Consider the following 20,840-nt stretch of genomic DNA (forward strand, 5'->3'; position numbering starts at 1 on the left):
GTATTATAGGGTAAATGTGTCACATGTGGCATAATTTGAGAGTTTTCGAGCCACAAAAAAAGTTTAGGGTAAATTTGTCACAAGTGGCATAATTTGAGGTTTTTCGTGTCACAAAAAAAAGTTCAGAGTAAATTTGTCACAAGTGATATAGTTTGGGGTTTTTGATGGTATTTTCCCTTATTTTTATTTCTCAAAGTATAGAGTTCATCTTTTAATTTGGAAAATCGAGTTGGGTTAATTTTTTTTCTTTTTGGAAAAGCTAATCGAAATTCACTCATAGCCGTTCCATAACGTGCAGACGTTTGTCCATCGCAGGTTCGATTCCCCACTTTACTCTTGATTTCGTAACTTTGGTTAGTCTGCGAAGGACGAGACCAAACGGAGGGGCTTCCCTACCGTGTCGTTGTCACGGCCTCATCAGACCATCGACATTTAATCTCATCCGACGGTCAGGCATCGAGTCATATTGATCCGACCGTGAAGATTTTTGGGTCTTTCAGGACTTCTTGTACCCTCTGGCTTTGTGGTATTAAAGGGCTTTGTGGCGAGGGAAACGTCATTTATAGGTCCAAGTATAAGAGGCGAATGGTGATCACACAAACGAGCTTTATCTATACCAAAGTACCTGCTCATCCGCTTCCGGGCATAAATGGCAGAAAGTCTCTGGCCATAGTGGCCAAGAAGGGAGATCTCACTGACCATAGCTCGAAAACCCGGCAACGACCGGGTTTTGCGCTGAGAGTTTCGAACCCGATCCTTGCACAAGCTGCCATTGCAGTGCTTGGACTGGGTTTCGTCGACGCCGGGTAAAGCTCTTTCTCTCTTCAAATTGTGCCCTGTTCCTTCGAAGCCATGTTCATGGGGTCTGATGCAGCAGTTGGGTGTTCCAGATACAGTGGAGACTGGTCGAGGATCGGCGCGATCTCGAAGGAGGGCGAGGACTTGCTCAAGATTGCTGCCTTTGTTGTTGTGCCTCTGTGCATCTTTGCCATTTTTTCCGTCTCCAAGGATTCAGATTCTTGAGGGAATGTTGATTTGAATTGCTCCATTATGTTTAATTTTCTCTGGCTTCAAGAAGACAATACTACCAAGTGCCAGAGTGTGAGGTTGATATGGCTTTACTTTGTTACTGCTTGCAACTGTCTAGGGATGCATTGAACCAACGCTGTGAATGTTATGGAAAGAATTCGATCATGCACTCTGTTTTGCGAGTGAAAGAAGATGAATGCCGAATCAATTTCATCTTACACCGGACAAATTCACTGTCGACTTGCAACATGGCGCATAAGCTTTGGCACTGCGATTCATGTATCAATTTAAGAACAATTTTGATAATCTTGGTCGTCAAGGAGCGCATGAGGTAAGACTCATCTCCACAAGTCAAAGGATCTTCTAAGTTCTGGTATGTCTGCTTTTTTTGCGCCAACAAAATGCTCGAAGCGTGAACAATCCTTTGTAGTGTTAAATCAAACATTCAAGAAGAGCCTTGGGCAAACCATGAGCAGCAATCTCTCTGCTAATATTGTAGTTTTCTTAATTCAAAAGTAAACAAAATCGCGTAAAAGCTCGCATACAACAACACGAGTGCACACCTTTTCGAGCTGCTCTCCCTCCATTTAACTCTACACAATTCCTTGCTAAGTTATCAGAGAAGCTGCATCATTTTTTTCTCTCTTTTTGGGGACCAATAAGCTGCATTGCATCAGAATGGCTACCGCAACGTGGTAATTGTAAGACAATCTCACAAATCTCAGTGCTGTGTAGCTAAGCCCTATGATGCGCAAGTTGGTGCTCTTTGACGGAAATCCAAGACCACCAACGTCGCAGCACAGTGAGCCAATGCAGCTGCAACCACAAGCACGTGGAAGATTTGGTGACTATGCCCGGCGATGTCGAATGCTCCGGGTTTCCACTTCTCGGGTATCCTGGTAACATAAAAATACGCTCCAGAGGCGTACAAAATAGCCATCAGGAGCTCATACCCAAGAGCGACGAAAATGTGCGGGTGTCCCCAATAAATAACGACGGCATGAACCGCGGGAATCACTCCAGAAAAGCCCATGGCGAGAAAGAGGGAGGTCCTGAAGAGACGGAACTTTGGAGATGAGAGGCTGGGTGAGAGAAGAGTGATTATGACGAGCGTGCCAAGGATGCTTATGGTGCCGAGGTAGAAGAAGCAAGAATAGGGGTGGCAATAGAAGGCATAGTATATCGGGGCGAAGAAGGAGCACACGATCATGACGGAGATCCCGGCATAATCAAGCCGCCAGAAGAAGAAGTGGAACTTTCTGGAATGGGAGGCGAGGAGGTGGGAGAGGGAGCTACAAATTAAGCAGCACATGGCCCCGGCTAGGAAGACGAACCAAGGCCATCCGGGGATGTTCTCATGGTTGGATTCGACGGCATCGAGGAATGATGAATGCTGTATCTGTCCTAAATGTGAATCCTGCAGACAAAACAAGAGGATGTTTGTTCAGTCAGTCCCCCCTGTGAATGATATCATAATCATTGAGGAATTAGATTTCTTCTTTTAAGTCAGAGATTTCAACAGAGATGTGTACAACCTATGCATGCTGCTCTCACTTGAGCTCGCGTTTATACCGATCGAATGCTTTATGGTAGTACAGAACAACACTTATGTAGGCCATCACTACTTGATACATAATTCTGATTCGGTAAATGTTGCAAATTCATAATCGGCATATTTATCGATGTCCAATAGTAGTGACAAAGCAAAGGCCGAAACTAGAGCAACATTCATCTGCAGCTAATTCTGAGGCAGTGCCAACACAAAATCACCAGTACGCAGTTCCGTAACTGGAATGGTGTAAGGTTGTCATCTTATCAAAGAACAAATCTACATTCACCATCAACTTGGAACGACCAATCCAGATGACAGTCTCCAACAAGTAACATATGTACAGAAGACATCCTAGAAAAAGATGGATGGATTGCTTGGCCGGTTCTGTTTCTTCTTGTTTGTAGCTACTGACGTAATTTTACTGGTGAATTACAACTTTACTATAGAATGATAATGAAGAGATAAAGATTGCTTGATTTATTATCTCATTTTCATATACGTTGGCAGCTCTGATTTGTTGGCGAACGACCAAGAAAATGGAAGTTGACCAGAAGCTGATCACTGGTTAGGCCACCGAAGAATTCAGACTGTTCATCTAGAAAAAAGGAAGCGCACGGCATCGAAAGAAAGTCATAATATGACACCCAATCAAAGTTTCTAGACGAAACGTGCAAAAGAAACTAATTTATTGGAATTATATTTTATAGAGACACAATGGCGATTGATTGAGTAGGGCTCTGCTAAATTTCGCTTTTACACGGAAACCACACTCCAGATTCTCTGAGACTAAGAACGGACTAATGGAAGGTGAGAAAAACAAGAGCTAACAAGTTGTGAAGGCTTTAAATATGAATTGGTCCCTCCTAATTTTCTTGAAACGGGAATGAAAAGGAGATTTTCTTTTCCAGGAGAAAGAAAAAGCGGGGGGAAGAACGATGACTTGTTGACCCGGGACACAAATTCCGGAAAATAGAGAGAAACTAGACCTTGACGAATGCAAAATATTACGACGGATACAATTAGACCGATTTGAGTCATTTTTCCTGATAATGGTTGTGACATGACCACACCGTATGAACCTTCTATCACATGAAACATCAAAAACTTAATTTTTCGACAACTTGTTTTCTTGTTTTCGCTAAGCAAAGGAAAAAAAAAATACGCTTCTAACATGGGATTTTGTTGGACTACCATCGTCATTTACATGAAATAGAACCGCTGGTTTCTAGGTTGGTGAATATGAATGAAGAAAAAGTACCTACAACCCACATGTTTGAGGTTTTGCCAACATGAAAATCCTGACCAAAAAAAAAAAAAAAAAATCCTGACGCACAGTCAAAAGGGTTCAAAGCAAACTACATACCTACATACCCACTTGATTGCATTGAGAAATTGACTCGAATTGGGATCGAAAGAAACCACGAAGAATCATTACAATGAGAAACAAACTTTCTAGACAAAGGAAGACTACAAAACAGAGAGGGCCATCACGTGAACTGAGGATATCGAGGAATAAAGCTGGTTAGCTGAGGATATCGAGGAATAAAGCTGGTTTTTAATTTATTCCCACTTTTATAACGGACAAGGGGGCCAAGTTTCCAAACTAAAAGAAGAGGTGGCATCTTCAGATAGCATCATGCACCACGTGAATTGAAAAATACAAAACCATGTTTTCCTCCGCGTCTAATAATTAAAGCATTTATCTCTTCCCATACTTCTGATGGGAGGATACAAATGTGAACATCCCTGACTTTTAATACTAGTTGAGCTTTGCATATGAGTGCTTTCCATATTTCATAACTCACGAATCAAAATTAAGGCCGGAGAATGTTAGAATATTCAGATATATTAATCAAAGCCTTCACCTAACAATTTAAATTTCTAAACAGTTGAAGTCGATCCACAAAATCTTTCGTGATATTAGAGCAAGAGGTCCCGAATTATAATCTTTCTAGACTTCTATTTGCCTTTCCTATTTTGTATTTTCACACTTTTATCGTAGGTCAAAGTCCGGACTACATGCAAATGAAAGTGTTAAATCATTTACATATTTTAATAGCTTAAAATTTTAGAACAGTCAGTAAAAGCCTCGTAAAATCTCACGGATAAATTTTCTCAAAACTCGCAATTCGACAAAAATCAGTCTCCGAAAGAGGATTTTCTTTGCATCGACGACAACAAACATATTTTATTAGAGAAGCTTACCAATACGTTTATCCTCGGGAAAAGACTAAACTTACCATCAATCCGATTGGACTTTACTTATATATAGAATTACTCGTAGACGAAACAATGAAATGTTCGAATTATCATTTCTCGCAGCACTCTTGTTTACGTAATCTATAATTAGCCTCTTCCGCACGTCACCTCCTCCGCCTTTCCGGATAAGTCTTTCTATCCTCTTATATAGAGACTGCTTATATTACTAATCTTATTATTTATACTTGAAAGGACGTGGAGGACGACGACTAGTGGGACAATTAAAACATAAGGAGCCCTATTTGACCAAATATATATATTATATATAAGGAGCCCTAACAAACAATGTAGATTTGACTAGTACAGCCCTAGATGAGGCAGTCGCGGGTCCAACACCGATCAAATCCAGCGTCACTTTCTCACGTTCCTCTGCTTTTTTATGCCCCATGCCCAGCTAATGCCCATGTATCGTTGTCTCCGTCTCTCTTTATAAAGTGATTGGTAATCGGCAGGACATGTTATAACTCAACAAATTTTCGCCCTTTCTTTTTTGACCTTTTTTTTAAGGTTTTGTTTTGTTTCAACGTTTGAAAATCGGACAAAAGAAAACCCGCCTTCGAACAAAGAAGGGGGGGTTTGGATTTGAATCAAGATAAACATGCACAGGAGAGAGACTATAGTAAACCCAACGACACGCGTTGGAAATAAAGATAAGGGGGTAGGGGGGCGGGAGGGAGAGAGGACGTACGTTACCGACCGCGTTGGCGGAGGCGCTCGCGTTCTTGATCACGATCGTCGTCGAATCCGCTGGGACGGTGGCCCTGATCCCACCCAGAAAAGCAATAGATTCAATGGAATAAACAAAGAATATCTCCAGTTCAATCTGAATGACAACTGCACACGCGTACATTATCGTTCAACAGAAATTCCTTTCACAGGAAGCTTCTTTTGCTACTACATCATCTGATGACCGACAAAGGTGAAGGGTGGGGTGAGTCCAAGATAGCAATACGACTAAGGTAATCTGGTTCTAGCAAAGTTCCGGCACTGGTTTTCATCCATCAACGTCTATCTCACTTTCACTGTATGTGATGGAAGAGGGCTTAGTCAACTTCTCTCCAGCTCTCTCTATTCAGGGAGTGAGCTACAAAATTGCAAGAACAGGAAGCGAGCCGGCCGCTGCTGAGTTCGTGCCCCTTGGATTATCGAAAAATCGCTCAAAAAACAACGAAAGGGTCATTCGAATTTCGATTACTCATGTCGGAACGCTCGGTGCGGAGCCGCGAATGTCGCGAGCTGATTGTGAATGGGATCTTTGTTGGCTAGTGCCTCTGGCTCTTAGGCAGTATCTAAGTTTATCGATAATTCAGGCCGTGGCAGAAACCGTAAATAGTTCATCTTTGACAGAACCGAATCTCCTGCCAGAAGCATCGCTGAACGAACATGCATGGAGAAACTCAAAAAAATGGAGAAGAGCACGCGAACCGAGAGAAGAAACGACGGAAAACGAAGACCGGAGAAGGAATTCCATCGGCGATCAATCGATCGATCAGTCGACGAACGCACCTGGAGAAATCGCCGAGCAAGCCTCGCGTCCCCGTCTTCTCTATCAAGCTCATCACCGTCAGCGTCACGAAGATGATGAATCCCCCTAAATGCCTGTCACACGCAATCGCGAACAAAGAACGCGATCAATCGATCGATCGATCGAATCACCACCAGCACTTGAAAAAAAAGAAAAAAGGAAACATCGATCCGCGGAATCGGAAGGCTCCCGCTCGAGGTTTGCGTACGCACGTCCACACGTTGAGCGTCTCGTTGTGCCAGGCGAAGGCGCTCAGGATCGCGTCCTTCAGCGGCCACTCGCACCGGTAGTGGTCCAGTATGTACTCGTTGTCCTTCATGTAATCCGGCAGCTCATCGAACTTCACGAGCCTCCTCTCGAACCTCTTCTCCCTCCTCTCCGCCGCCGCGCCCTCCTTCTCCCCCGCCTTGAGCCGCTCGGTTTCCATCCCGCCCCCGCTCCGGCGACGGCGGTGCGCCGGCTGCTGCTGCTGCTGGTGATGCCGGCGGTCGCTCCCGCTCATTTGCCTCCCGGTCCCGAGCTCGCCGCCCGCCGCCGGAGATCGGAGCGCGGACGATCTTCCGGCGAGCGCTCCGGCGGACGCTTCTCGGCCTTCTTCTTCCCCGACCTCTCGTCTCTTTGCTGATGATCTCCCGTCCATTTCGAGGGGCTCTGATTCTACGTTATATACAGGCACAGGCCAGTAAAAAGAGAGATCGAAAGTGACTTGGACGGTGCGATTCGCGACACGTGTCCCTTCACGTTTGACTTTTTGTTGACTTGCCTGCTTTCCTATTGGACAGCGTCTTTTCACCGTTGGCCCCGCGAGACTCGCATTTCATTTTTACTGCGGCTCCAGATATTTTTCCCTTTTTTTTTTTCTTATACCTTCCTGGTGTGCGCAAGAATTCAAAACTGGCGGACGGACTGAAATGTAATTTCACGCCCCGTGCATGTGTGGAGCGAATCCCTGAAAAGAAAAAGTGGCAATGAGTTTCTAGATAATAGTCAATATTGTTTATGTATTCAATTATTCAATTTTTAAAAGAAAGTGTATTCAATTTTAAAATTTTCAATTAACCCCCTCAAGTGAGTGCATTTTCTCAAAATAGCCCCCTTACTTGAATTTATCTTAGAAGATCAATTATACTTGATAAATGGGTTTTATTAGGCCCGGAAGCTAAATGCTGGTGAAAGATCCGGCGTGGCCGCAGTGCACGCGCATGACGTGTGGGCATTTCTTGATCAGCAAGGGCAAATTCCGTTATAAGGTAAAAGAAATTGCAAAAAGAATTTGAAATTTAAAGTAAACCTGACAATGTAGAGAGAGTGAGGGGACCAGGGGGAGGCGATGACGGTGCATAGAATTGGTGAGCCACCGGTAAGGATCTTACTGTTTTTGTGTCTCGCTTTAATCGGTTCATGAGATATATAGGCTATTTAATGAGTTTTCGGATTATGAACCACTCATTTTTGAAATTTTAAGAGATTTCGATTTAATTGGTCGATGAAATTTATGGGTTATTTAATGGGTTTTCCAATTACCGGATCTCTTTATTTATGGCCTGGAAAAATGATTTTCGTCTTCCTAGAAAAGCCGTAATATATTTGGAAAAGGATCGGGTACTTTCGTTTATGGGCTTCTAGAAAAAACCCTTCAAGCCAGCCAGAAGTGGGGCCCTCTTTTATATGCTCGTGGTCGCGGGGTGGACTTTTCTTCTTTCGGTTGAGACCAAATGTTCAATCAACTTGTACAAAAAAATTCCATTCCTAAGTTTCTACAGGTTGCTCATCAACTTGTTCCAATCCGAAGGTTCCTTTTCCTTTTCTTTTTCTTTTTCGGTCGAGACCAAATGTTCTTCGTTTTCCAAGGTTTGGACCCAAATTGCACCCAAAAATTTCTAAGGCTTAGTGCTAATGTCGCGTTATTGTAACCAGATATGCATGATTCGGTTGCATTTTGTCACCCATGAAAGGTCAAGTTGATGTCGCAAATTATAACGTCAAAAGAGCTTAAGGGGGCTTTAATGAATGGTTTTGATCATGGGATCGCTGCTAAGAAGTAGTGCAAAGAAGAGATTAGAGAGAGAGAGAGAGAGAGCTAACATCTCTAATGGCGAATGGGCGGGGATGGCAATAATGATTTGAATTTTGAGGGTATCGAACTAAAATTATTTTGAATTTTATTTTCACAGTTTTGAGCAGGTTCGATTTGGATGATTTGAGCTTGGCGTCATTTTCAATATCGCTCCGTTTAGCTATGGATTGGATTTGGTATTGCTGATGCTCGATTATTGGTCTGTTCGAGTTTTGGATAATTTGGGTTTAGGTTTAGATAATTAATTTTGCAATCCCAACAGACTCGTTATCGACACTAGCTCACTCGACAAAATGCCACGAGTGAGCGCGCTTCTTATGGAATGAAACCAAGTCATTGTGCGAGTTCGTGTGGTGTAGGTCCTGCAATGTGGAGCATATCACGTGCCACGCCTGTTTTTGCAAGGAGTGATATGAGAATTTCAGCAAGGTCGCGAAAGAGAGATCGAGGACTTGGAGGCCACTAACTCCTCCTTGAGGTTTTGGTGGAGAGATCACGACCATCTCAGTGGTCGCTGCCTTGGCCCTGGGTTTGCCGACGTCCTCTTGGTCGCCGCGGTGACGAAATCCTGTCGACGCCGGTCTCGACTCACAGTTTCATTCTAGTGAGCATTGCCTTTTGCTTGGTTCATTGGGTTCGTTGTTGATTTTGCTTTGATTTGAACTTTGGGTATTTTTCTACTACTGTTTGTTGTGAACTCCATTTGAATTTGGGAATTTGAGAAGAGACGATCATCGAAATTACCCATCGTTGAAAAACAGAGACCCTGTGAAAATCCATAGGCAAAACTTTGATATGGAGGTAGATGACCGGAGGTGGGTGACGGCAACGCTGGAAATAGGTGCGGCGGCGATGCTGATAGGAATGGAGCAAGAGAGCTCACCGATACAAGAATCGGGAATAGTTGGTAACGAAGGAGAGACAGAGCGAAGAGACGAGTGAAGGAGACCTTGGGCTGAGAGTGGGTTTCTAGCAGACCTACTAACACCCATTTTCGTTTTAGCTTATCCATCGTGACCCATTTGACTCAATGTGGTTTGAGATATTGATTTTCTATCCATTTTGACAGCCCTAATTGTAAGAAGTGCGTATCAACGGTGACAAAATCTAATAAAGGTTATTGATATTCCAGTCATGTAGGGCCCAACAATCATGGAGAAACTTGAAGTGGGAAAGGCGTTCAAAATTGATGGGCGGGCTTGGATTGTCATTGATTAAAAAACCCAATTTCGGCCCCCACTGGTGTAATTCTGGATAGACCTCGTTTAGACATTAGTCATTTGATTAACTCATTTGAGAGGAAGACTCACATTTGTCTCTTGAGGGTGTTTTTAGGGTTTCTTTGAGAGTCTTGAGAGGAAAACATTGATAGGATGTAATTAAGGCCTGGAATTGAGAAAGCCATAGCCCTAAGCTTGTGATCTATGTTGTTCATTGTGGATTTGTCACTACCATTCTCCCCATGAATGTGGATTTCAATTTTGGACCAAATCATATAAATCCCTATATGTTGTCTTCTTCATGTCTTATTTATTTCTCTATTCATGTCGCAATTGTGGTGGATCACGCGCTATTATGTTGCGCAATAACCGATATCGGAGCAAAAGCTACTGTTTCTCATCAATTCGTGGTTTTTTGTGCTTGGGTAATCCAATCCGACAAGAATTACTCAAATCCATATGAAGATGACTTAACTTTATTTAATGTCATCCTACATCATAAAATACATGTGAATAAAATCTAACAAAGTGATTGATAATCCAATTGTGTGGGGTCCAGAGCATGGAAAGACTTGTGCGGGAAAGGTGTTCAAATTGAGTGAGCGAGCTCGTGTTGTGATTGATTGAAACTACCCAATTCACCAAACCTCTCCTCAGGAGGATAGATGAGGCGACTGAAGTCCTTGCCTCTAGGATTAAAGGACAAATTCTAGTGATGGAAGGTCTCTCATATAAAGATTTATTGATTCCTCTCCACTATTAATGTAGCGTTTAATTACTGGTCCTGAATTAGACTGGATAGACCCAAGTCATTGGGATTTCTCTATTGGGCCAGGTCATTTCGTTGCAAGATAACTATTTGTTACAAATGAGGAAATTTTTCTTATCGGAAACCATAAATTGTTCGTCGCCCTACTTCTATTTGTCTAGATGTGATCCACTTGCTACCGTTACTCTTCGGTTTTCTGTTGAAGTCTGTCCTATAGAGGTACTCAAATTGGATCAGTGAAGTACAAAAATGACCCACGGCTTCATCTTCAAATAAAGTAAGAATAAATTCTATATTTCATATTTTATTACTTTATTCTTTTTTATTATTTCATTTTCTTTTATTGTCTTTTTTATTATATTTTCTTCATCTTAGTAGCCAAAGGAAAAGAAAGCAAAAGCAATTCCCATAGTAGAGGCGAGCGACATCAAAAGCTTTTTCCTTCCATCCCTTGGATAGATAGAGAAGTAGGGCAAAGCTTTTGGTTTTTTCATGTGTCAAATTTGTTCAGTTGAAATCTGGGTTCTTCTACTTCATTTGGTCCAAAATCTTTGGGGTTGCTTTTTCCAATAAATATTGGTTACATTTCTTTATCTTATTGGTACCGGTAACCGATTTATGGATGAGTGTTCTTTTCTCAACAATGTCTTTGTCATTTGATCCAATAGCCTTCCCTAGATTCAGGGGTTACTACTATAGCTGAACACGAGGGAGAAATGTACTTCTATGTATTGGTAATATCTTCCGTTTCGTCCAACGATCCAATGTAAAGATGATTTTCGGTGCTGGTTATCTAGTTATAGAAGCGACCTCATAGGCTTTTGCTTTCGCAGTCCTTTTTTGAGGATAGAGGGACTTGAACCCTCGCGATTTTTAAAAGGGTTCGCTTTGACCATTAAGAGTAGGTAACCCGTTCGTTCTTGTGTATCCCTTTTATATGATCTCCTATAGATATTCACACACACACGCGCGCGCGCGCGCGCACACACACACACACACATATATATATATATATATATACACACACACACACCCACACATTGACTTTAACTCGTAAATGGATTGTTTGGGATTCAGAAGCGAAACGAAATGCTCCAAATGTTCCTGGAAATTTTTGCTCCCATTTGACCATTTGTAGAAAGGATAAACCTATGTACATACGTATACATACTAAATACTATCTTAAATGGTTAATGACAACATGAATTTCTTATATGAAAAAGGAAAGAATCGTTGTGAATCAATTCGAAGCTTGAAGATTCCTTCGTAACTCCCAGAACTTCTTTGTAGTGGCTTTGTTCCATGCCTCATTTCATAGAGAACCTCAAATCTGATTCAAATCTAATGTAGCACTTATGGGTACTGGAGTTGCGAAAACTTCTGGATAGGCACCCTACATTGGAAGTTCATATTGGTCATGATACTAGAAAATGTAATCTTAGGATGGCAACTTATATTTCTGCCAAGTGTAAAGGTATTCAGAACATTCTGTAGTCTTAGTAAGAGGGGGAAGGGTTAGGCTGAGATGGCAACTTGCCAAATAGTGTTTGATTCTGTTCTTTTGTTCCCAAAATCAGTTTGGGAATAAAAATCCGTTTGTTTAATTTTTTGATTCTGGGCACAAATTTTTGGAGCAGAATCAAGAATAAAAAAAAAGTAGCTTCTTGATTCTGGGAACAAAAATGAGAATCAGTTTTTTTTTTCTTCTTTTTCTTGGTTTTTAATATAGCTTCTAATGTCCGGCGCGAGGGCCACCCTCGCCGTATCTGGTGAGATTAAAATATTTTAATAAAAAAATATTATTAATAAAAAAAATTTACTGGCCATCGCAGCGACCAGGCCATGGCGAAAAAAATAAAAAAAATATTATTAATAAATTTTTTTTACCGGCCATGGAGAAAAAAAATAAAAAAAATTTTACCGGTTATGACTAGCGATCAGGCCATGGCGAAAAAAATAAAAAAAAAATTTTCATAAAAAATATTATTAATAAAAAAATTATTTATAAAAAAATATTTTACCAGCCATGGCCAGCGACCAGGCTATGGCAAAAAAAAAATAAAAATAATAATTTCAATAAATTTTTTTTATTAAAATATTATTAATAAAAAAATATTTATAAAAACAATATTTTACCAGCCATGGCCAGCGACCAGGCCAAGGCAAAAAAAAATAAAAAAATATTTTCAATAAAATTTTTTTTAGTAAAATATTTAAAAAAATATTAATAAAAAAAATTTTATAAGAAAATTTTTTACCGGCCATGGCCAAAAAAAATAAAAAATTTATTTTTAATAAAATTATTATTAATTAAAAAATATTTTACTGGCCATGGCCAAGAAGGAGGAGAAGAAAAAAAAGAAGAAAGAAATATTAAAATATTTAAAATGTTATTAAAATATTATTAATAAAAAGAAATTTTATGCCGCTACCAAACGCATTTATGTTCTTTTACTATTTCAGGAACAGAAATTTTGAGCCGTTACCAAACGCCTTTAAATGCTCAGAATCAGTTTCTTGGCACAGAATAAAAAATAATCATTTCTGACCAGAATCTGTTCCCAGGCACAGAATGGTTGTCATGCGTAGCCTTAAGGATTTGCCTAGTGTGAGATATCACATTTGTGACATCCATGATTTTGGCTTTAAGAGATGGCTATAAAACTGGTGTGCCGATAGTGAGAGAAATCGGTCATGGACCTATCAATACGATCGGAAGGGTAATTAAGGGATCGGCCATGGTTTGATCGAAGGATTGGCCCTGGAATCATCAAGGGATCGGCAACGAATCAATCCAATGATCATACAAGTAACCCGACCTATTCGACCATGGATTGACTTTTCGACCATAAGGGTTGATCGTGGGACAGTCCTATACCATCATGAATCGATGGACGATCATTGATAGATTCCGTGTGGTCTTATTCCGGTTGAGGGTGGTTCCGCATGGTCATGTACCGATCGCGGACAACCATAGATCTATCCGTGCGACTGTGTGTTGGTCACGAAACGATCGATCTAGCACAATTACATGACAACCGGGGGTCATCCACGAATTAAGTATGCTTGGTTATGAACCGGTCATGGACTGGCCATAAACCACTTGGATGGATCACGGACTGGTAATGGATCGGTCGCGGATTGGTTCGATGACTTTGCCGAATGAGTCATGTGCCTAAGCCGTGAGCCAGGCCATGTGCCAAGCCACAAGCCAGCCACATGACTAACTTGGACCCTTTCGTAAGGCCAAATGCCAGCTCAAGCGCAGGCCATGTGCCTGTCCAACCTGTGGACGCTGCGGATGGGTCGCGCGCCAGGTCGTGCGCGGGCCATGTGCCCAATCTATTCGGCCAGCGGCTCTGCCCTGCGCCCAGCCACGCGCCCGTCCATGCCGAGAACCTGGCGGACAGGCCGCGAGCCAGGCCATGCACGGGCCGTGTGCTCAGTCTGCTAGGCCATGCGCCCGATCAGTTCCGGCCATTGTGCCCTCGACGTGGGCCACCGACTTAGTCATTCAAAACAACTTTGGCCATGGCCAGCCACTTCCGACGGTGACTCGGCTACGAAGCTCGATTTAGTAGGCATAGTCGATCGTGGATGGACACGAGGAACTCATACCCGACCAAATTAGTACTTCCTTTGGCCTAGTCCTCATGATTGCTTTATTTCTTGAAAAAATGGACAAAATAGAATACTCTAGAAAGAGAGGGTTTGTCTTTGAGAGCAAGTAATGCATAAGATCAAATCCAAAGCTTATGATTACACCAAATCTAGACATTAGATAATGGAGAGTGAGTCATCTAGCTTAGGTGTCTCCTACATCATTACACTTCATTAATAATAAGATGATTCACACCTTAAGTGGCCCAATATAAAGAAGACAAATGTCCATTTAAGGCTTAGGCTTGCCACACCATCTCATTAGGCTTGCTAACTCTTCTTGTTAGGCTAGCGAACTCATCAAACTAGGCTTGCCACTTCAAAGATTTCTATTGGTCAAATTGGCAAAGCAATGATGAGGTTGAGGTCTATAAATAGAGGAGCTCCTTCTTGCATTTCACCCTTTGGCTCACCACTCCATCATCACCACACATACTCTCTCTCTCTCTCTCTCTCATCCTCACTCCCTCTTGGCTGCGCCTGTGCCTGTGCCACGCCGTGTCACTCGACTCACCACTAGGCCACCGCCGGCCACGACCTTGGAGGGTTGTAAGTAGACTTACTAAACCTTGACTAGGATGATGTGTTGCGTTGTTGGGCGAGTCATGTTTTTTTTTGTGCTTGCCTGAATTCCGCGATCTGATTGTATACTATTGCGTAAATTCCGTGATTTGTTGGGCGAGTCAAGCTACACATGTACATGCATTTGTAAGGTTTGCTCATGCATTTGGTATTATGCGTGAAAGCATGTCTGTGACATCCTCAAATTTCGACCCTAATCGGGATATAATGAAGTGATTATTCATTGATGCACCGTTAGTTAAATGTCACTCTGAATTGATCACTCGTGAGAGACTAACCATTAGGGAAAGACTATTAAGGAATTAAGTACGCACGACCTGAGAACTCGACCATAGATTGACAATTCGACCATAAAGATTGACGATGGACAATTTTGAGTCATTATAGACCGATCAAGGAATGGTTATATAATGTTTCGCCAATTGTATACAATTGGATCATGGGTGATTCCGTCTAACCATTGTATGGATTGCGAATGACCCTAAACCAATTCCTAATGATTGTGTATTTCGGAACTAGTGATTGATCCCTCGCAATTACATGACAACCAAGATCATCCATGGCTCGAGAAAGCTTAAACGTGGATTGATATTAAATCAACCACGGGTCGAATACGCGTAACTCCTAAAAGTCACATGTCAGTTTGAGATATACTAAAGTTGCAATCGATCAATTTTGACCATGAATTAGAGTCCGAAATTGGGTGTCGATCTTTTGAGGATTTCAAGACAAAGCTATTGGACGTCGCCTTGTTAGTCCTCCGATTTATCAGTTTGCTCGAAACTCTCGGAAAAGGAGTTAACGGGCCGAGATTTGAAGGCCACGAGGAAGTGGACATAGCGAAGGCACATTGGGCCTCACGCCCAATGTGGGCTTCGGCCACTTGGGCCCAAGAAATTTCAAGTGGGCCCAATGAGGCCCACTAAGCCCACTTTACCTTATTCAAGCCCAAGTTTGAGCCCAATAACATTTTCAAGCCCATTCTTTATTCGTTTGAGCCCAAACTTGATTTATACGAGCCCGTACAAAATTCTAGCTCGTATAGGTGCATAGTATTTTATACTTTGTGAAATTACCATTTTGCCCTTCTAGTTTTAATTGAGAAGTGACAAAAAGGAGAGAAAGTCCTGATTATTTATGAGAAGACATGATGAATTTTGACTTAAATTAAGCTTGAAGAACAAGCCTTGCATGAAAATATCTTAGTTCTCTCACTCTTTCTCTCTCCCCTCTCTCCCTCTACTCTCCCTTATGCACTCACCATTTCCAGCCACCATCCTCACCACCTTTCCCCCCCTTGGATGTTGTTTTTGCCCCCCCCCCCCCCCAAGCCACCATCATCCACCATCGTGATCGCAATCGTCGTACACCATCTGTCCAAGCCACCCGCACGCCGGTCTACCTCTCCCTCGTTGTTGTCCAGCTGCTGTTCAGCTGAGACCCATCTGACATCTTCATTCCGTGTCATTTTTGGACCGTGTCACGCATAGCCCTTACCGCCGCCGTCGCGTCCGTGTAATCGGAATCGTTTACGGGTGAGTTATCGCTCTAATCCCTTGATTAGTATGTTAAACTTGATTAGGATGAGTTAGTTTAAATTAATTATGCTTAGTGCTAATTAATTAAGGATTAGTTGATAAGTTATCGCGATAAGTGATAAGTGAACTTGAAAAGTTATCGGAAAAATGCGATAAGTTATCGAGATTTTAGTGATAAGCTATTGCCAATATTGCGATGGCTATCGAGGATTTGACAATAAGCTATCGGAGTTTTGGCGATAAGCTAGGTTTTGGCGATAAGCTATCGAGGTTTTGAAGATAAGCTATCAAGGATTTGACGATAAGCTATCGGATTATTTTATAATTAATATTATCTTATTAAACAAATTAATTTTAGGAATTTAAATATTAATATTTTATTAATTAATTTGTGTAGTTTTTAATAATAATTTGTGATTGTTTTAGGCTTGAATTGTGATGCCTATGTTGGAAATTGTCGTATAAATTAGCTGGTATAGCTAAATGAATTGTATTGCTATTTTCAAGGATGAATTGCGGGCATATGAATAGTAAATTTTGAGATGTCGGGTTTATATGTCAAATTTTATGAGTGGAATAGGGCGAAGATATTTAAATATGGAAGCATGTCAAATTTGATGATTTAATTATATGTACGTTATCACGTGTGATTATTTTTGTGCATTTTTACGTGTGAAAGTTGCAATATTTTGACGTATTAGCATGGATCATGTCTGCATTGGCTAAATTGAGAAAGATAATAATGAGACTTGAGTGATTGCTATGTGTGCATGATCACCTAAAAGTTCCAATTGTGCCTGGTTATACCTGAAGATCGTCAACCTAGGATTTGGCCGTGGCCTTGACAGGTTGTGACCAATTTGGTAATTGGATGTTGTCGCAGGGAAAAGGGTGAGATGGAGTCGTTCGCAAATTGAATTCGGAATGAACTCCTTTTATGGGATGCCGTCATTGAGGTTGGGTGAGACGATGCCATGCCCAATGGGACGGGACGATGCCCGGTTATGCCGGAAGACCGCCAACCTGATACGAATATCGCGGGTTGTGTCGTGCCCTGAGTGGCCATAGTAATCGGAATACGCATGATAGAGTGTGGTAGCATTGCGCTTGATTATGGGATGAAACCGTGAGGCACGGTATGGGACGGGCCAAAGCTGTTTCACCTTATAATCGGGATTTGTGTGGATGCATTGTGCATAGGAAAGCTGCTGCATATTCTGATTGCATTATATGCTTATTATTTGATGATTATATATGGGGATTGATAATGTGCAGGGCGTGTGCCATGGCAATGTAAGATTACCTACGATTGTGTGATGGCATGTTGTGTACGTCGGGCTAAATTGTATGTTTTAGGTGCATTCGAGATGAGTTGACCTCCTAATCGAGGCTTAGGATGTTAACTCGCTAAGTTTATCTCATCGTTGTTTGTTAACTGTTTTTCAGACCCTCGACTATGAACCACCCTCCGATGCGTTTTGGTGTGCCCATGGATATGAGTACGATATTTGTAGAGTTTCCGGTGAGACCGGGTAGGGTTTATGAGAAGCATATGTCAACCGTCTGGGTTGACGAGGGGCTTGATCTGTGGCAGTCGCATGAATTCGTAGCATGGTTCATTAGGGAAGGGGGTAGGTGATTTGGCCCGATAAGGGGCTTTGATGGACCCCTAGATGGTGGCACTGGAGATGAGATTTGGGATCCCTTGGATCTCGATCCTCCTGACGGAACTGTTACCGATTCGGATACTGGTCTGGATGACATGAAGTCCGAAGTGGACAAAGTGGAGTCCGACCCGGGGCCTCCTCCCGGATATCACCGGGTTTGATGATGGGTTTGGATATTCCATCGTTTTGATCGCCCCCTTTTGATAGCGAAGCTAGGTTAACCCGACCATCTACATCCCTTTTTGCATGTTTGGTCTTGGAGGAAAACGTCTTTGTAATAGGCCTGTATATTGTATCTTCTTTGGGTTAACATTGTATTTATAAAATGGCTTCACTGTTTTCTTAATCAAAGTATTTTCCTTACTATCCCGTTTTATTGATTGTTGTTGGGGTTTTCAAGTTCGCTTCCGCATGCGTTTAATCGTAAGTTAGATCGATTGGGTCGGCGACGCATCCTAGGACGTTGCCATTTCATGACCTTTGGCGGGATGTTAGCGCACCTGTGGGTTCGGGGCGTGACAACGTCCGGGTCATGAACGAGTCTCGCTTGGCTCGGATTGGTATCGAGGCATGTCGGAACGAACCTTACTTAAAGGGTCGGTATTAAGGTGTACCGATCCAAGCCTTACTTGGTGTAGATCGGTGCCATGACCGGTTGGTTCGAACCATGAACTTGGTTTCGAGCCTAGCATGACATAAGATTTTAGAGGTTATATTGCATAGCACATACTTCATGTGAAGTACTCATGTTGGTATGATGCTTGTTGGCATGGTCACACGAGGAAATATAGCCATCGCCCTTGATTGGGGACGTTGCCCGATTAAGTTCGGATGAATAGCCGTCGCCCTTGATTAAGGGACGTTGCCTGGAGAATTTCCGTAAAAACCGTACCAATGGTTGAGATAATGAATCTCTTATGTGCATACTCTTGGTTAAAGTGTTGTTGCTTGAATCGAAAGGCAAATTGAGATCGTCTTATGTACAAGAACAAGTGTGTTTGAAGCATCTTTGCTATTGATCTGCCATCAATTGATGTGGCTATGCCATGTGCTTTATTTGATGGCGAGGTGTCCTCTTATCCAGAGTTTAGTGAGTTTTACTTACTAAGTTGTGACTTACTTCTTAATTTTCATAGATTTGTAGGTATGGTGATGCCGTCTCCCGTTCGACATGGACTTTCCGTAGAGATGCATGTGTCTATCATAGATATAGTAGATGTAGAAGATGATACCCCCTACCGTAAGTTTACCACCCCCATTTAGGTGCAAGAGGATGTTGAGAACATGGTTCCCCACCGTTACGAAGCCTGGTTTATATGGCTCGATGGGGACTTGGTCAGTCCTCTCCAAGGGTTCGACGGATTGCCGGGATTCTCGTCCGATGGAACTGTGGTGAATCCTTAGAGTACTAGCTTGACTAATAAGGGAACTATTTTTGATAGTATAGCTCACTAGAGGAGCTAAGGTTACCCCAACTTTTGATAAATATAAGAAAAAGCAGCCCGTAGAAAAAAGGGCATGTAAAATATGAAGTAGTGACGTATGAAAATAGTAGTGCGTTTGTGAATTGATTGTTCTTCCTGGCTGCTCATTGTTGTTATTGTTTGGTTGTTGTTTGAATGTACGCTTTCGCATGCTATTAAAGAAAAATTAAAAGATTAGGATGTCGCGAAAATAATAACCCCCGAGGGCCGGAGTCAGGCCCTAACAACATTGTTAGAGGAACCCTAGATGCTATTGGATTAAAGGATCGTCAACAAAGGTTAATGGAAGGCCAGTACCTAGAATTGGTTAATGGAAGCCCATTAAAGGGATAATAAAAGCCCACCCCTTTCGGGCCTCTCTCTTTTCTTGTCCGTGTACGGCCTTTTTGCCTCTTCACTCGCCACCTAAGAAGTCTTGGTAAGTGAGCATAGAGTGCGCACGTTAGACTGAGGATCCGCCAAGGGATAATAAAACCTAAACTTATTGTACGGCAGTCAATTCAGTCCTAAATATTTTAATTTGGTCAATTTATTCCTAAATCTTTTGACGATCCTTCAATATAGTCTTCCCGTTCAATTTTGGCTGGAAATTACTGACGTAGATGCTGGCCGTCATAAGTGGCACGGCCGGCACTGACGTGGATAATTTTTGCAAATTTTTTATTAATTTTTTGAAATTTTTATAGATTTTTTCATTTGTTTTCTTTTCCTTTTTTTTTGTACCGTGGGTTGGCGAGCGTTGCCGCCATGTTCTAATTGAGTTGTCGAATCTTAGCATTGTCATGCACCTACCTCTGCATCTTACAGCTAATAGACCTCTCTTAACTGGCAACTTCAAATAAACTTCAAGTTAGTTAGGTACATGAAATCCATCCATGATGCATTAGATTCTTTTTAAATGAACTTCATTCCTGAAAAAGACTTCACAATATCTGCTGGCAACCAAAATTCACATTCGATGTAGTAAATTTAATGAGTTAAAGGGGAAGAAGGATATTAAAAGTGTCAAAAGTTGTGTACGGCGCTCACCTTAGTGTCAAAAGTTTTCGCCGGATCACTTAAGTGCCATTTAAAAAAAAAACAATTACTTAAGTGCCAACTTTGATTTGGATCGCAGAAAATCCAAAGTAGCCATATTTTATTCAATTCTCAGTCCTACGTGGCTAGTCAGCATACAACACCTAAATAACGTCATCTAAAAGTTGTAAATAATGATCATTTGAGTGCCAAATTTTCTTTAAAGTGATCACTTTAGTACTAGTCGTTGTTAAAAAGAGATCATTTTAGTGCCGATCATTGTTAAAAAGTGATTATTTCAGTGTCAAGAACACTACATGGAAATGCCACGCGGACTGGATTTTTTAAATAATATACCATAAAAGCCACTTATTAGTTTTGGTCGGAATTTCTGTCCGTTGGCACTTAAATGATTGTTTTTTCTCTGATTTGGCATTTAAGTGAATTGGCGAAAACTTTTG

The 20,840-nt window shown here is 41.7% G+C and overlaps 2 protein-coding genes and 1 long non-coding RNA gene across 4 annotated transcripts; 1 reads left to right on the forward strand and 2 right to left on the reverse strand.

The window, feature by feature from the left end:
• The first annotated feature begins 552 nt into the window (after window positions 1-552).
• LOC115679502 (uncharacterized) lies at window positions 553-1,194 on the forward strand. The gene is made up of 2 exons (XM_030603103.2): window positions 553-806; window positions 891-1,194. Exons 1-2 carry the CDS (start codon window positions 586-588, stop codon window positions 1,021-1,023), a joined length of 354 nt encoding a protein of 117 aa, XP_030458963.1. The 5' UTR covers window positions 553-585; the 3' UTR covers window positions 1,024-1,194.
• Window positions 1,195-1,486: 292 nt separating this feature from the next.
• Window positions 1,487-7,004, reverse strand: LOC115679501 (heptahelical transmembrane protein 2). Of its 2 annotated transcripts, none has more exons than XM_030603102.2 (4): window positions 6,578-7,004; window positions 6,347-6,439; window positions 5,538-5,601; window positions 1,487-2,446 (listed from the first exon to the last, which is right to left on the reverse strand). In XM_030603102.2, exons 1-4 carry the CDS (start codon window positions 6,865-6,867, stop codon window positions 1,772-1,774), a joined length of 1,122 nt encoding a protein of 373 aa, XP_030458962.2. In that variant the 5' UTR covers window positions 6,868-7,004; the 3' UTR covers window positions 1,487-1,771. The 2 variants fall into 2 exon arrangements, with proteins under 2 accessions (XP_030458962.2, XP_030458961.2); XM_030603101.2 differs by having other exon boundaries at window positions 5,529-5,601.
• On the reverse strand, window positions 5,635-6,340 carry LOC130137942 (uncharacterized). The gene is made up of 2 exons (XR_008816387.1): window positions 6,036-6,340; window positions 5,635-5,924 (listed from the first exon to the last, which is right to left on the reverse strand). It is a non-coding gene; the product is annotated as an uncharacterized LOC130137942 (long non-coding RNA).
• Window positions 7,005-20,840: the final 13,836 nt, after the last annotated feature.

The sequence above is a fragment of the Syzygium oleosum genome, unplaced genomic scaffold (genome assembly GCF_021117445.2).
Source record: "Syzygium oleosum isolate NSW1041296 unplaced genomic scaffold, Sole_v2.1 Sole_v2.04, whole genome shotgun sequence".
NCBI classification, from domain to species: domain Eukaryota; kingdom Viridiplantae; phylum Streptophyta; class Magnoliopsida; order Myrtales; family Myrtaceae; genus Syzygium; species Syzygium oleosum.